The sequence below is a fragment of the Cibotium barometz genome, chromosome 32 (assembly GCF_041138505.1).
Source record: "Cibotium barometz isolate CiBa-2024 chromosome 32, ASM4113850v1, whole genome shotgun sequence".
Classification (NCBI taxonomy): domain Eukaryota; kingdom Viridiplantae; phylum Streptophyta; class Polypodiopsida; order Cyatheales; family Cibotiaceae; genus Cibotium; species Cibotium barometz.
The window spans coordinates 5,363,737-5,381,827 of record NC_141077.1 but is presented as its reverse complement, the minus strand read 5'-3'; the positions used below and the strand labels follow the sequence as shown (position 1 = coordinate 5,381,827).

General features: G+C 40.7%; 1 protein-coding gene and 1 pseudogene across 1 annotated transcript; one reads left to right on the top strand and one right to left on the bottom strand.

Annotated features, from left to right (window-relative positions):
- The first annotated feature begins 1,560 nt into the window (after positions 1-1,560).
- Positions 1,561-1,729, top strand: LOC147619759 (U2 spliceosomal RNA; annotated as a pseudogene).
- A 585-nt stretch (positions 1,730-2,314) lies between these two features.
- Positions 2,315-12,953, bottom strand: LOC147619758 (uncharacterized). The gene is made up of 3 exons (XM_086825589.1): positions 11,108-12,953; positions 2,579-2,795; positions 2,315-2,472 (listed from the first exon to the last, which is right to left on the bottom strand). Exons 1-2 carry the CDS (start codon positions 12,790-12,792, stop codon positions 2,753-2,755), a joined length of 1,728 nt encoding a protein of 575 aa, XP_086681715.1. The 5' UTR covers positions 12,793-12,953; the 3' UTR covers positions 2,315-2,472; positions 2,579-2,752.
- Positions 12,954-18,091: the final 5,138 nt, after the last annotated feature.

The window sequence follows — 18,091 nt, the reverse complement described above, 5'->3', positions numbered from 1 at the left end:
ATTTGTTGTTTTTAGCCTTGGACACATGTTTTCTCTGAGGCAGGACAAAAGCCTCCTCTTTGGCTGGGGTCTTATCATTAGAAGCTAGATGAACGAGATCAGGGCAATCTCTAATGAGATGCCCTTGTTTATTGCAATTAAAGCAAGCGTTCGGGAGGTTCTTGTAGGTCAAAATTTGCTCATAGATAATCTGCCCTTGTCTGTTTTTTAGGGGAACTTTCTCTTTGAGTGGTTTAGAGGTGTCAACCTCAATGAGCATTTGATGAGCCCATTGAGGATTAACGACTTGAAAAGGTTTTTGGCCTAGGACCTTACCTACGGCACCTCCTATCCTCTTAGCCCATATAGAAAACTTGGTGGGCATATCTGTAAATTCTACCCATACCGGAATTTTAGTGGGTTTTGGTCCTTTGGGGTCAAACGAATCATACCATCTGAAAAAGGAAATGGGGGTATTTCTGATAATCCACTGCCCACTATTTATGACAGAAGAGGCGCTTACCTGATCTTCAAAAATGAACATATAGTACGCGTTAGGCAGATGTTGTACAGAGGCAACTTTGATTCCTTTTTGTTCCCAATTAGATCTAATCCAGAATTTCAGGGTGTCTACAGGCGGTCTCGCACCATGACATAGACCAATCAGAGCGTGGGAAGACAGATGGTCCTGCCACGCTGCCAATTCTTCATCATCGCAAATTACAGCACCATCATTGTCAACAACAACATCACTGTTTTTTCCTCAATGGTAGGGTTCTGTGACAAATTAAACATTGGATTATCAACAACAACTTTAGGGGGATAAGGTGGAACGATATGACCTGATAGAGGCAGACGCACAGCTTCTGCGAAAGAAATCGGAGGAGACGGACGTGCCTGGCCAGCATGACCCTGAGGGGGGCCGTCAAGAAGTGACCCCCGAGAACCTTCAGAAACGTCCAGTCCTCCCGACCCTTTGTGTTGACGAGAGACAGGAGCAGTCGCCTTGCGTGTAGCGATCGAGCCCTCCAAAGGCCTTGATGGAACCTGATGCAGGACCAGAGACGGAGGAATAGCAGCTTCACGAGTGGAATACGAGGAAGACGTGGACCCAGCAAGGACAACATCGTGCAGGGACATCTTTGAACAGAGTTCCCCCCTCTCGGGGGGAGGAGGAGTAGCGCCGGGAAGCTCAGCAGGAGGAGTGGCGAGGGAATCAGGGCAGAGGCGCAAGGGGATTAGCATGCAGAGGGCTATGGCATGGGCGACACCTGGTAGTTCTCAACGGGTAGTTCAGCCGTTGCATGCGAGCTCTCGTCCCACGAATTTCTCCCCACCAAAATTTTGGGTGGGGTGTAGATGAAACTCACCCACCCAGTGGTGGCAGGGGGTTGATAATTGGTGTAAGTTAGAAAATTGGGTGCTGCACACATCGACAGCATTAAAAGAGTGAGTTGTCTTTGCCAGTTTGTACAATTTTCTTTTATCAATTCATTCACTTTTGACAAAGTGCACATTTAATTCACTTTTGGCAACTAAATCTAATAAAGTGGTGGGGCAGTTACCTAGCTTCACGTGGAAATTCGGGCTCGGCCCTTTAAGGCTGGCTAACATCAAGTGTAGTATATGTTCTTATCAGTTTAATATTTGATACGTGACCCATCGGGCCACATGATATTAATCTATTATTCTTTCATGGGCCATCCATCTGCCTCTTATTAGTGAGTGGGATGGGGAAGATGGGGTCCCAAACACAATCCACATCCTCCGCATTATTGCTCCTTTGATCTCACGATCCGGCGGCTTTGTATAATCCACTCACACACAATCTTTCACCCATTGGTATTTTTTTCTGTATTTTGCGTTGAACTCTGCAGAAGAAGGGGCAGCAGTATTTCGCTCTCGGCCCTTGTTCGCATTGACCAAGACACTTGATTGTTTTAAGATCTCCTGACATATGCCAGTCCACATTATTGAACTCACGTACTCCGTCAACAAATAATTTCTCACCATCGATTTGTCGGCCTATGGATTCTGGGAGATCTGACAAGGAGAAGATCATCCTCCCATTGAACACTGAAAGCTGTTGGATTCTCCCTCTTCATTGATCTTGTGATGGACCTAACGCCTCCGTTCATAAGCACCTAGCTGCCACGCACCAATTTTTGTCCCTTCTTTATCTTGCTTTCGTCCATTTTCAAGCAAAACTGTAAAATTGGATGTTTTAGACAACAATACGATTGTTTTAATTTCTTTGCAACATCAAGTTCAACTGGATTATCTAAATGCTTTACCTACAGGGTTGATGTTGTAGTACTTGACCATCTGCTCTTGGACCTTCAACAAATCTATAAAAATGTAATTTTCTTGTGATGGTTTAAATTTCCTGTGTTCCCCTTTTGAATTGTTGAATATTCTCTCTGACGTGATGAAAAAAAAACTCTCCAAGATCTTGGCGCACTAAATTTGTTCTTCCTTTCTTTGGTTTTGATCCTACAATTCGGGAAACAAAAATAAAAGTACTTAGATATACATCATTGTCCAACAAAAGAGAATTTTAAAATAAAAACATACGTCTCTTGGTTATGGCAGAATAAACCTGTAGAATTTGAGAGAGTGTTATAGGGGATAATTTTGTAAATCGCCTCCATCTTGGTTGGTCACATGCGTCGTAGACAATATCTTCATAGCTTCTGAAACCTCTTTCAACGCAAGCCATTGCCCTGATCATCAGAATGGTCCTTCGTCTCCTCCACCAGCTCGGATGTTCGTATTAAGTGTGTTGGAAGGAAGATTGGCTTTGGTTTTCATGTTTGCTGATGCAAAACCAAAACACCATTAAGATTTAATTGCATAAGTAGAATGAACCAACATGTCACTTACCTCATCGCTCTCACCCTCTTTTTCATGTTTCCACTCTCGAGTGAATTTCTTTCAATAGGCATACAATCTTTTCTTCTATTACGCATTCCGAATGGCGTCTTCTTGACGTGGTTCATTTTCTTTTGAAGCTTCTCATAATCGGCTCGCATTGTCTCTGCACTTCCTCTAATGACGCTCTCAACCGAGAAATGATGGCTGCTTCGGCCTGGGCTGCTACTTTCTCTTGAAGATTTTGGATATCTCGTTTACCTGGCTAGCAAAGAAAAGGGATTCATTGCTCAAACTTTCGATGTAGCCAAACATACCACTCTGACCATCACCTGCATGTTGAAGAAGGGAGGAAACGTTACTGAATGGCGGCTTCTAGTTGGTTCTTTTGTCCATGGGGTAGATGGAGCCGTCACACCAGAAGGACAGACCACCCTAATTGCTCTCATGTGATTCATCTCCTCTTTCGACCAGCATTTCTTTCCTGAAGGCATAGCATACTCTTTTAGAAGTTTAGCGTGCACTGTGTAGATTTGCGTGTTTGCATGACTGTTGTTCCGTTCCAATCCATGGCTAACGCAGTGCCATTCTGTTTCTTAAACTAGCCTCCAAAAGTTTGTTATTTTGGCGGGTTAAGCTTGTTACGTGGGGTATTGATTTTTGTAAATCTATGAGATACACTCGTGCACATTTTTTCATGGGCTTTAACGAACCATCGAATTCAACAACAAAGATCTTTTTTGTGAGATTTTGTCAGAAAATGAGTAGAAAGCGTTTTTTCTATTAGAGAGAGAAAATGAGAAAAACGTCTCTTAAAGGGCCCTTTGTCTCTTAGAGGGCCCTTTTTTGCTACCTCCCCAGTCCCCCCCCTCATGTCTAAAAGGCACGGTGCATTTAAGAGGGGATTCAAGTGGGATCGATGACTAAGGGGCTCGATCTTAGGCGGGGACGTTCCGGGCCGTCGGATCCTCGAAAGTAAACTAGGGTCCCAAAGTAAACTAGGGATGCCCCGCATAACAAAAGCATATATTAATATGGGCCGGATATACCAACTAGTAGAAATTATAGCCTAATGGTAAGACTATGACCTCCCTAGCGGCACGTCGTGGGTTCAAATCCTTTCTTTTGCATTTTGAGACTTAGGCAAAAAAATTTCTAAGTCCAAACTCGGGAACTGGAGTAAACTAGTCAATATGGCAAGCTCGACTTTACTATGAGGTGGCTCTAGTTTACTTTGAGACCGTAGATCTTTTGTAAACTAGAGGAGGCAAAGCACGACATCTCAAAAAAAAATTGGCCTGTAAAGTAAACTAGGATCCCTAGTTTACTTCACACGCCGGTGCGGACATCACAAAAAAAACTCGGCCTGTGAAGTAAACTAGGATCCCTAGTTTACTTCACAGGCCGAGTTTTTTTTCGGCCGCCCTAGTTTCCTTTTGGCGATCCAATGGCCCAAATTGCCCCCACCCAAAATCGGGCCCCTTAGCCGTAGATCCCACGTCCTTTTCCTCTGTGTCCATAGACTATGCCTGGCCCTCAAACCACTACAAACTTGAAGGGATATCACCTCACAGGCTCTCTACTGCCAACAGTTACAAGCCCACAGCTAACTCCGAATGACTTTCCTCTCGAGGATGACTAACTTTGACCTATCTAAAGTAGAATCTCTCTTTTCTGAGTCAACTAGCACTTCTAGTTGCTCACACCACTCAAACCACACAAAATCCCATCACAATGGATACTCAACTGACAACACCTGAATCACTGCTGCCACACAGAAAGCACTCAAAACACAAAACCTTCCTATTGCTAATAGTAGCTGATAGCTCTGACTGTCAGATGAGGCCCGAAAACACTTCTTACACACTCAGACAAGTCAGCTCATGATCCTCTTACTCCCAGATGATGGTTCTGATGTTTTGCTTACACAGAACTAACTCTATATACTTTCTCTTTTAATTCTAACTCAGAATTAGTTCTGACACAAAAGACACTTGATTTGCCCTCTCAAAGATCCCTCCTCCATCATCTCACTCAACTCAACACAAATAAAGCATCAAGGCACAAAAACTCACCAAACTAAAAAAACACAAGCTCAAAACACTCTACCCTTCATTTAAACCAAACAAACAATCTGAACAAGCCTGAGACCTTGGTCTTCAAAGAAAATTAAAGAAAGCATAAGAAACTTTTAGGATCTGCCCACACATAGCCCCGCAACTTCAAACTTCACATCATCATCATCTTCATCCTCTTCTACCAGCTTTCAACTAACAAACAAGTGTAGTCAAAGAAGTTATAATCTGGATCATGTTTGTAACAGAGGTTTTGCTTAGAGAATCCAGGAAACACCTTGTCCAATCCTTCACTCAACATAGATGGTGCGGCATTTTTCACATGGGATGGGTCTTCCTTGTTTCAATGTCCTACACTCTTGAGCCTTTATTACTATGTTTTCTCGAGGATGTAGACTATGCCGACTCAGATTCAGATGACCATGATGATGTATCATGCACACATACACATGATGATATTGATTTATCGCACAAACATACACTGATGATATTGATGTATGGTACACATATACAAATGATGATTGATATGCGTGCACATGATGCCTCGACACATATCCACATCATGATGATGCATGTGATAGTGATAGTAAGAGTGATGTGTGTGAGTTAGATCATGTGGGCATGATCTTGATGGGAGAGATGGCAATGAACATTCTGAGCATTATGATTGATGATACGCCTATGTCTACCTACTTTCCAGTCAATCATAGTGATGCATTAGGAGATATGGATACATTAGACTATCATGTGGATTAGTTTTTTTATTAGTGATGCATCCATTAGCATGCTTGAGATTGGGGATGATGATACTTTACATGTTGATGAGCATACGATAGTGCATGAGGAGCAAGGACCTGAGTTCCTAGTGCTAGATGAGTCAAGCTACTCTTTTAGGGCTTCTATTCACGGGGATATCTATGATTCTATCTCTACTCCTAGCTCTCAAAGCATACCTGGTAGCATTCACTTAGGTTTAGTGCATATGTTTGGGTAGTCAGGCACTGCACATGAGCATAGCCATGATTTTGTTGAGGTGAGACCTCGTAGGGGAAAGGATTATCCATATGGATCTAGAGAGATTTTCATTTGATCTAGATATGTACCTAGATCCATTTTTATTGGAGATAGATCTATCTTGGGATCTAGGCCATATAGGGGCATCATGGATTGGTATATATCATTCTTATAGGGGTGACCTTAGTGATCTTGGATATTTTGAGGTTTATAAGCGTGCATTCACGCCATTAGGAACATGTGTGGGGACCTAGGAACATGTGTGGCCCAGTATGATTGTGAACATGCATCTCGAGATATGAACATGTGTGGTTGGATACCTGCAAACTTATGAACATGCATTCAGTAGTGAGAACGTGCATTTCTAGTTTGGCATGTTGTGAGGGGAAATCAGAGCCCCTCACAAACATGATGTATGTATATATAGAGTGTGTGTATGATAGTGTTGTGCGAATCCAAGGTAGCCAAAGATGTGTGGTAGGCAAAGGAAAAATGCAAATGTGCTAAGCCAAAATAGAAGCAATACGGGCGATCATGGAAGCCAGGCGGCATAATCTTTTAAAAGAGAACAAAGGCAGCGGCGACAGAGCTTGAAGAGGAAAATGGGTGATTAATCGAGTGTGGTTGGATGAGAGACCATCAAGAAAGAACTACAGTTGTGTGGGCTTTTGCAAGTCTCACTGTAGCACGCTAGAGATGCCTACATGTATTTCTAGGTCTACAAAGAAGAGTCAGATGCAGTGAGGGAGGAGTGTTTGGATCAAAGCACAAGGAGGTAGCCGAGTGAAGGATTGGCCAAGGTGTTTCCTGGATTCTCTAAGCAAAACCTCTATTACAAACGTGATCCAGATTAGAACTTCTTTGACTATACCTGTTTTCTAGTTGAAAGCTGGTTAGTCGAGGATGAAGATGATGATGATGTAAAAATTGGAGTTGCGGGTCTATCTGTGGGCAGATCCTGAAAGTTTCTTGTACTTTCTTCAATTTTCTTTGAAGCCCAAGGTCTCAGGCTTGTTGAGATTGTTTGTTTGGTTTGAATGAAGGGTAGAGTGTTTTGAGCTTGTGTTTTTTGTAGTTTGGTGAGTTTTTGTGCCTTGATGCTTTATTTGTGTTGAGTTAAGTGAGATGATGGAGGGATCTTTGAGAGGGCAAATCAAGTGTCTTTTGTGTCAAAATTGATTCTGAGTTAGAATGAGAAGAGAAAGTATATAGAGTTAGTTCTGTGTAAGCAGAACATCAAAACCATTATCTGGGAGTAAGAGGATCTTGAGCTGACTTGTCTGAGTGTGTAAGAAGTGTTTCTGGGCCTCGTCTGACAGTCAGAGCTGTCATCTATTAGTAATAGGAAAGTTTTGTGTTCTGAGCGCTTTCTGTGTGGCATCAATGATTTTGGTGCTGTCAGTTAAGTATCCATTGTTATGGGATTTTGTGTGGTTTGAGTGGTGTGAGCAACTAAAAGTGCTAGTTGACTCAGAAAAGAGAGATTCTACTTCAGCTAGGTCAGAGTTAGTCATCCTCAAGAGGAAAGTCATTCGAAGTTAGCTGTGGGCTTGTAAAATGATTGGCACAGCAAAGAGCATGTGAGGTGATATCCCTTCAAGTTTGGAGTGGTCTAAGGGTCAGGCAGAGTCTATGGACACAGAGGAAAAGGACGTGGGATCTACGGCTAAGGGGCCCGATTTTGGGTGGGGGCGATTTGATTTGGCAAGGCTAAGGTAAGCACTTCACTTGAACAATAAATGTAACCATTGGTGGGGTTGATATTAGAAAACTAGTTATCTTTGGTCTTTGACTGGGGCTTACTGGATTAAACACCCCTTTCTCATCCTCTACCCCTTTTTGTGTCCGACACATAAGGAGGTGTAGGCCCCCTACTACCCCTAGTTGGGCATAATAGGGATGTATTCTATTAGATGGGAACTCTCACATGATTTTATGGCAGCACTGTATGTATGTGTGTAAGCAACTCTATATCTGACAAAAGTTCATTGATGTCTTCCTTTGTGTACGATTGGTGTACAATTTTACACAAAGGAAGACATCAATGAACTTATAATAGGGGCGTGTTCTATGCTTCTTGGACTTCCTCGATTGGAGTGCTCACATGATTTTATGATATCATTGTCCACATGTATGCAAGGAACTCTAGAAACAACGAGTCATGAAAAACGACAACAAAATCATGCAAATGACAACTAAACTCCATTTTTTGGGAAAAAACCCAAAAATGTACCTTTTTTCAAATTTATGGAGATAAAAGACAATTTCAAGTCAAACGTTTTTTAAAAACCACTACTTTTGTGAAAAAAGAATGCATAAAACATTACTTATATTTTATTCTAAACCCAAAAACGTCCAATTGGGAAAGAATTACAAAGGAGAAGAAACTCTTCCAATCAACTAGGAGAGTCATTGGACCTTTTGCTTAAAAATATCAATTGTTTTCTGGCGCACAAGTGTCCAGAATTTTTAACTCAAATCCATACCCAAGAATTTCTATATCATACAAATTAAACATGTCCACATGTCAATGAATTCCACTTTTCTTTCCTTTTTTGCTTTGTTTAAGCATCTCTAGATCATACTTTCCCTTGAGCACAGATAAGTTTTGTACCAATACACGTTTCTAGACTATGTGTTGTACGTAGCGTGCTATCCACAAACTGACGTTACTTTTAGACCCAATATAATTTGATGAAACTCTCTTACATGGGGCTAGTGCATTGTCTAAGAAAATAATCTTTGTATACAAAGTTAATCCAATGGTTAAATTTAAGCATATTTTGATATTAAGACAGGTAGGCATATGGAGTCTATGACCATAAAAGAGGTTTATTGAAAGAAAAGATGTCTCTAGGTTTTGATAGAAATCCAATGATCCAAACGAGTCAAATTTTAGATAGTAGTGAGTACTACAATTTAGCACTTTACTTTATTTTGATCTAGCAGTTCGATTTAGAGTTATAAACTTGGTAAAAACACAGTTTTTAGTTTATAATAGTTAGATTTTGAGCCATGAAAATGACAACAGTTGCCGTTTTAAAAAATTGATGAAAATTTGGATTCTAGAATCCACTTTGTTGACAAAGGGGATTCTCGAATCCAAAATTGTGTGGACAGACTGACATTTCTATCGTGACAATGAAATTTCCGTCTAAAAAAAGAGAAACTTTAGTCCATAATAAATGAAATTTTCACTTTTATTAGATGAAAAAATTTAGTCTATAGACGGAAAATTTTTTGTCAACGAAAAAAATTTCGTCCATGAGAATTTGGATTCCAAAATCTAAGTGGATTTTGGAATCCAAATTCAATCCGTCGTGGAAATTTCAATCCGTTGATGGAAATTTGGATTCCATAATCCATCCAAGTGGATTCTTGAATCCAAATTCTCATCGGCCATTTTTTTCCATCCATAGACTAAATTTTTCACCCAATAAAAGTGAAATTTTCCTTCATTATGGACCAAAATTTCTTTTTTCGGACGAAAATTTCACTGTCTCACAATAGAAAGGTCAGTCTGTCTCACGAAATTTTGGATCCCAGAATCCACTGTCAACAAAGTGGATTCTAGAATCCAAGTTTCCATCAATTTTTCAATACGACGACTGTTTTCATTTTCATGGCTCAAAATCTAGCTGTTATAAACTAAAAACTATGTTTTTGCAAAGACTATAACTCTAAATCGAATTGTTAGATCAAAATTAAGTAAATTGATAAATTATAGTACTCACTACCATCTAAAATTTGATCGTTTGGATCTTTGGTTTTCTATACGAAACTAGAGAAATCGTTTCTTTCAATAAGCCTCTTCTATGGCTATGGACTCCATATACCTACTAATATTAACATCAAATATATGCTCTAATTCAATGATTGGGATGACGTTAGTTAAATTCTTGTAGACGAAAAAGCACATTTTTGTAATTCTAAGTAAAGAATGTATTATACATTACATAGACTTGCGAGAATTATTAGTAGTTTTAAAAAATATTAGATCTTGTCATTGACCTTGTTTTTTTCATTTTGTTATTTTTGATGCAAACAGCAACTCATGACTCGTTGGCATTTTTCATGGCTCCCTGTTTAGGTTATCTGATGAAAGTTCATTGATGTCTTCCTTTGTGTAAAATTGGTCGGACAATCCTTTCATCATGTCAAGGTTAGGCTTTGCAAAGTTGTGCAGCTATCTTTCAACTCTTTTTAAAGCCTTCTAAAATCAGCTCTAAAGGTGGCATGCCCTCTTCTACGTTTTAGGTTAGATCTTGGGCTTGTGTAGCTATAACTTCTTGAAGCTTATGAAGCTAAAACTCAGTTGTTTCTTGAGTACATAATCTCTTAGTGTTTCTACATTCAACGTTAGCTTGTCGCACATCCAAGCCTTGGTTTTTGCGAGTAAGCATCTCTATTCACAATTACACTTCTCTAATTTCTTCATCAACTCCTCTGTAGTAGGAAAGTCCTAAGAGCACTGGCATCATCCCTCCTAATGTGGAAAAGGAAATGTGGTGGTTCAGAGATTCTAGTAAGCGATTGTCCTTGCAAAAATATTGTTGTAGTCATTTATGGTTGTGATGTGTGGACATGGGTTGGGATACTCTTTCCCTCTTTAGGAGGTTTTTTCCCTACACAAAACAAATCGATCAGGATCGTGCTCTAGGTCCATCATGTACATTGTCCTAGAGGGGTCACCACTCTATAAAAACCTGTATATAATGCATACTTGAGCATACATGTATTTAAAATACCCCTATTATTTAAAAACTTCACATTTTCACACAATTGTTTACATGTTGTTGTAAGTATACATGTTTAATTTTTGAATTTAAAAGCCCTGTACATAAATCAATTAGATTGAACAACTATCCCTCTTGGTGGATGTATATGTCCCCCGATCCCAAAAAAAAAGAACCCTTCCATGTTCAGTTCAAGCGTGCTATGTTAAAAGAAAACCACTATACCTTTATTCTTAGAGTAGGTGAAAAGAATCTCTTTATGTATTAAAAGAAAACCACTACACCTTTATTCTTAAAGGAATCTCTTTATGTAGTTACAAATCACAAACGAAATACATTCCATTCCTAGGATAAACATAAATGGAAACTTTGTTTAAACTTGACAAGATCTTATGAAAGGCACGCCACTCAGAGAGTACTTAGTAGGCTTACAGAACATGTTTATGATGATGGTCGTCATCCAGTAGTAGTAGTTCCTCCTCTTGACCGCTGAATGGAAGTCTGTAAAAATCGGGAGGGTAGAGATAGGTAGCTCCTAGATCTCCTTGGTCAGGGTAGAGATGGGTAAGCTCTGGATATAGAAGATCTGGGTACTCTGGTTGTGGTGGGTACAATGTCGATGGAAGCTCATAGAGAGGAGAATGATCATAGGGTGACGGAGCTTGGGGATCAGAAAGATAATCATTGATTTTGCTCAAGGGCTCTAATTCTTGAAGCTTCACTTTCGTTTCCTCATGAGCATCAGCATATTCCTTGTGCTTGCCATCATCCCTATAAATGATGCGTGTGGAAGCAGCTGTTATAGGATGATCAGAGGGGATCAGATCTCGATTCGGTGCTGCAAGAGGAGGGGTATGGGGCTTTTCCTTTATTCTAGAGCTGAGGCATGTGACCTCTTCTTGCGTCTCCGTACCGTTTGGTGCAGAGAGCGACGCGGTGGGTGGCTTTGAATGACTAGTAGGTTGCGGTGGTGAGAAAGCAAATGGCTCTTGCAACAATGATTCCTCCCTTATAATTAAGGGTGGTGAAAGAGAGGAAGGTATGCTAAGACTAATTGGTGTGGAGCTGGCAATGGCTTCTTCAAAGTCCTTGTGGTTAACTCTAGTCTTTGGGATAGGAATTGGAGATGTGGGCTTTGGGATTTGATTGGCGGCGGCGGCAAGAGCAGGAGTACCGATGGAAATCATGGGGGGCATTAAGGGCTTGGGATAAGGTGGAGGGACAGCTGGATCATCGATGATGATCGAAATAGGATCAGGTGTTATAATTCTAGGGGAAGGGGGACTAGCTGGGTGATCAATGGCGGCTGAATCAGTTGTAGTCAGAAGTGGTGGAGGTGCTGTACTACTGGGGTTATACGGCATAGCTGCTGAACTGCAGGGAGCCGGAGGGGTACTGGCGGTGGAAGGAGGAGGAGTTGGAGTACTACTTAGGGGCGTACTATGTGGCGGAGGCGGCGGCATATTGGGTGGAGTCGGAGGTGTGGGCATTATTTGTGGTATAGGAAGAAGAATTGGAGAAGCTGGGACATGAGGTGTTGGATTAATTAGGGGAGGACGTGTGGCCGAAGGAAGGTGCTGCAGGCCGACCTGGTCATCTTCTTGGACGTCGGAACGTCCCTTAATGCTACTAGAGAACGACGAGGACCCTAATTGAGCTGTTGATGGGGAATTGACGCCCTCCAAGTGCAAGTGCAAGATGACGTTGAGCGTGCCATGCTTGCGCCCGAAAGCGCCTCGCACGGGATAGCTCAACACAGGCCGGGGCTGGCCCTCCGGCAGCTGCTGGTGCGAGGTGGTGGCGTTGACGATGTCCGCCACCGGGATGACGGCGGTGCCGATGGGGCGGTGGCAGCAGAGGTAGCCGTGGTGGTGGTTGATCTGGACCTTGAGCGCCCAACTCAAGGAGCGCTGCTGATCTTCGTCGACAGGGACGGCAAGGCGCTCGTTCCACACGGGATCGGACCCCCCACCCACCGCCACCTGCGTGCTCTTCGCCTCCAATGGATTCACCCACGCCACCGCCACTGGCTGATTCTTCCCGAACCACGCCACACGCTTCAGCCCCCGCGCAGAAACAATGGTCACCTCCACAGATTTCCTAGGTCCTGAGTTCATGATGATGATGCAGAAAAAGTTCAAGCTGCTCTAATTCTAAATTATGGATGGTGGTAAAGCTCTGTTCCACAAATGAATGGGCGTTTTGGGATTGAAAAGACATAGGGGAAGAAAGAAGGAGCTGCAGCTCCTCTTGTATATGGGGCAAAGAATAAATTAAATGACTCGCTTCAAAAATCAACCACAGCAATTAAATACATTCGTTTCTTGTTTCTCCTCCCAACAAGCAATGCTCTCTCTATCTCTCTCTCTCTCTCTGGCTTTGCTTAAGCACAACTTTGACTCGCTAATACAAGCAAAGCATCGAAGTTCCAGTGAAGATTAAAGCCTACACAAGAAAATACTTTTGATAACTCCGAGATGAAACTTCCTTCATATGCATGCTGCATGCTATAACGTAAACGAAGTGAAAAGGTGATCTCACACCTCAGAAATGAATCTATCAGATTCTAGCTATATGACGCGGGCAGCTTTAGGATCGATATGTCATATTTAGATTGTTTTTATCATAATTTACAATGTTATAGTCAAATGTATCAGCAGATAATGAGGACTAATCCAATCACAACATTTGCGAATGATACACGCGGTATTGCAGGAAGAGGTAGATTCATGATCCTTGGCCTGCATGCATAGGACGCGGGTACAATAGTGGAATAATTTATGGAATCTCAATGTAGGGACTTGTATCAAATGGATGGATTTAAGAAGGAAATCTTGCCTCAAACCGATCAATAGATGTGTTATTAATAGTATAACTTTTTCTTATGAAAATGAAAATGAGTATTGTTTATATTCTTCAGATTTGGATTGGTTGGCTGTTGTCATCCCTTCTGGAAGGTTAAATTTAGGTTGTGATCCTTCTTATAGTATGAGGAGTGGATGTTTAACCTCTGTTCAACTCACGTTGTTTCAAACAATATAGAAAGTATTGCTGCTTAGGAAGTGTACTGATTGGAAGGATAGGACAAATAACTTGTCATAACTTTTTATCAAGTTCAACAACACAATGCAAGAGAATCTTACAACACTAATGTGGTAGTAGTTGTTCTTAGGTGATACGTGCATAATTTTTCCACAAATCCAACAAGGAGCACCTCAAGGTTTCTAATGGAAATCAAAAAAAGGAAACAATTGGGGTGTGACTTTTACATGATGGTAGCACTAGAAAGCGTCAATACAAAGGTAGCAACCTTGAAGATATGAACTAATTAATAGCCATGCTATTAACCAAAGGCAGGGGTGACAACTTTCAGTGTAATTAAGAATTTAGTTGGAAGGTAGTAGTGATACTGTTGAATATCATCTTGAAGCCACAAGGATTAAGATGGATCGAGTACATTAGCACTAACACACATATGATAAGACGCTGGTAGAGCTTGCTTTCCCCAAGCTTTGACTAACCTAGAAAGCAAGTCTAATAACCAAATGTTGATTTGCAACATGCTAATGCTTACTTCCGGGAGTATGCATAAACCTGCTGAATTAGGAAACCCTAACTGAATTATTGCATAAATAAATGAGGCACCCAACAGCCTCGTATTGCATAGATAAATGAGGCACCCAACAACCTCGTAATACATAGATAAATGAGGCACCCAACAACCTGCTAGATAAAGTGATGTATCAAATGGTTCACCTACATCTTGGAGACTGACTGAGCCTAGTACCTATCTCTACTAGTGTAGCAACATGTTTTTTTCAAGACCAAACCATGTAATCAGTCTCTGTATATACTTTGACTGCAACATCATAATACCATTTGCATGCTCCAAACCATGTAATCAGTCTCTGTATATACTTTGACTGCAACATCATAATACCATTTGCATGCTCCATAAACTCTATGCCCAAATAATAATACAATGGGCCCAAATCTATCATCTCAAATGACACATGTAACTCAACCCGAAGGCTGAAGTCTTCTCCTCATTTAGAACTTGTGAGCAACATGTCATTGACGTATAAAATAATGACCAAAAAATAATCTTTACTCCTCTTTACATAGAGGGTACTCTCAGTTGGATTGTTACAAAACCCATTTGCAACTAAGTATGCATTTATCTTCTCATACCATGCTCTAGGAGCCTGCTTAAGGCCATATAAATCTTATCTAACCTGCATACTTTAGATACTTGTCCCTTCTTAATAAAACCATGAGGATGAGGTACATAAAGCTCTTTATACGTCCCTTCTTAATAAAACCATGAGGATGAGATACATAAACATCTTTATACATCCCTTCTTAATAAAACCACGAGGTTGAGATACATAAACCTCTTCATGCAAAATCACCATTCAAGAAGGGGCAATCTTGATATCCAACTGATGTACATTCCAACCATGATACATTGCCCCAATGCAATAATACACCTAATTGTAGTTATACAAGACATGGATGTAAAGGTCTCATCATAATCTATGCCCTTTTTCTGAGCTTAACCCTTTGCAACAACAAGCCTTGCCTTGTAGTAGTGGTCAATGCTACCATCAGCTTTACGCAAGCTTATAAACCCACTTCACACCAATGGCCTTTTTACCTAAGGTAAATTTGCTAACTTCCAAGTGTCACTTTTGAGGATTAAGTCATCCACTACATCATCTAGTCTCATCAATAGGTTGATCTGTGAGCTACACTTTGAGCTGATTTTTAGCCGGTATGGGCTGATTTGTAGCACCTTGTTGAGCATTCATTTGTTCCACCCATGGCAAGTTGGCATAAGGTAGGATGGGTTGAACTAAGTTCTCAACAAAGGCACCATATGTAAGCAAAACTAAGGTCGAAAACATGTAAATAATGGGCCATGTGGGCAAGGCTACTATAAATAGGGCCTTGGATTCATTGTAGGGATCTTTTGGTCATTCATATCTTGCACACTTACATGTACTCTTGGCTCCTTCTATGAAGATGGCCTTTCATGGTCTAGGACTCATGGCAAGCTTGATAGCCATCCTCATGGTGAGAGGTTAAATCACTTAGGCCTTATGCACATACCTTCTTTGCTACATGTGCATGTGGATTTCTTCTATTTTCATCACATAATCACATGGATTTCTCATATGTGTTTGATGCCCATCAAATGGATGCTAGATTAGGACTTTATGTGTTGATTTCTTGATATTTGGTCTAGATCCATTTCAGTTGGTATCAGAGCTTTGATTTTGATCCACTTTCTTGAATTTTCTTGAAAATCTTTTGAGTGTTCTTCATTTTCTTGATTTTCTTGACCAAGAAGATGGATATGGTGATTCTGGATGGTTGATTTTCTTTGTCTTTGGTTGATTTTCTTTGTCTTTGGTTTGTCCTAAGCCTTTGGGGCCATGGGTTTGAAGGGGACCAAATTCTGGGAGAGCCACACCAAAAATTTGAATTCTAGGATTGAAATTGTGGGAAAATTACACTAATCTTGTACACTAATCAAGACTAATGTTGCTATTTAAAATGTTTTCCCCTTTTGCTCTCTTAAGACTCTGTGCTTGATCTGGGAGTTTTGGAACAACTTTCTTCATCTTTGAGCTTTGGAATGACTTTTGGGGATCCAATGACCAAGCTTTGGAGTTTCAATGGTGCAAGATAGAGGGCTGTTGATTCCTATAAGCTCACGGCACAGTCACACAGGCCACCACCACCATTAGAGCCAATTTCACAAGATTAAGCTTTATCACCTCTCAAGCTTCCTCCATAATGTAATTTCTTGATGATTGGGATCTTGTTAGCGCTACAACAAGGCAAATGGCACTATTTCCTTCTCCTGCAGCCTCACGGCCCCGTCGCGCATTAGTAGCCCCCTCATGAAGGTTTTCTCCAGTTCTTAAAGCCAATAATCATGAAATGCCATCTTCTAATCTCATGTTAATAGGTACATTATGCCTTCATAAGTGGTTAAAGTTTCTTTTCTTGCTCATAAGGGAGAAAAATGGCTGCATATTTTCTTAGGGTTAATAGAGAAGGGAAAATGCATAATGTGGCTTAGTAGTGCTTATCAAGTTTCTACTCATGATTAAGCTTTGCTCAAGCTTATGCATAAGCTAATTTTTCAATTCCTCTACCTCTCAAGTGATAATTTTGGGGATTTCATAACAATAACCCTAATTCCTTGTATGGTCAGTTCCTCATGCCATTCACATGAATTGGGAGCTATTCCATGTTCAAAGATAATCATATGCAATCACTATGCATCAAATTGGTCTAACTCCTGCTTTTCTTTATGCTTTTGGGGGTTTCTTAAAGGAATGGGGTTTGAGAGCCATAAGCAAGATTTGAATGCTTCGTTCACTAAACCTTGAACATAAGGAAATCATGGAAATCACATTATGGTTATTGGATTGGCTTGATTGAATACATTATGGAAAAAGGAGATTGCATTGAGTAATGGATGCATTATGATGGATATGGCTCATGCGTATGTTCAATGTGAATGCCTTTCTTTGTATTCTTGAGCCCATGGGGGGTGAGGGGCTCTGTACCGAAACTAGTTGGGAAAAGCAAAAGACTATTGGATCTAGAAGTTGTAATGATTGGCACATTTCTATAAATGCCATTGGTATGTGTCTCATGCTCTTATCCATTTCTATGCTTTCCATTTATTCTAGCACTATTAGAAAGCTAGTTATGTGGTGAGAGTACCTTGGCAATTGGTGGAGAGGCCTCAAGGGGAGAATGTCATGAATTCGGTGTGCTATGATTACCTTCCAGAAAAGTGGTACATCAGAGGATTAGGTACATGAAGTGAAGACATGGCCTTAACTCTTGCCATCAGATTTCAAACTTTGGTAAGAGGGTGAGAAGGCTTGGCTACTGGGAGATCAGCAAGAAAAAGCTCTCCATCGACACTCAAGCTTCAACGACCTATGGAATGCAAGAGGTCATATTGGCAAACACTATGTGATGCATATGCATTGGGACAATGGATTGATTTTGCAATGGAATTGATGCCAAATGCATTATGCAAATATGGCCAATGAGGCCTTGATATGGTAAGTGCATTGGCAAATGCAAAGGATATTGTGGGAATGCCATTTTGAATGATTTGGAAATTGAAATTTCGTCCATAATACAAAGGAGACTATGGCAAAATTTCTCCAAAAATAATGATGCATAGAGTGAATTAATGGCACACAATTGATGAATGGAGTTTCTTTTAATGGTAAGTACACTTTGGGTAGAGTAAGAGGCAATATGAGCCCAATGGAATCACTTTTGACAATTCCTGCATAGGCACTAAACCCTAATTCACTCAAAGCACATTAGGACTGAAGTTTCGGTGTTTACATAATCTCATATTACTCCCTTAGACCT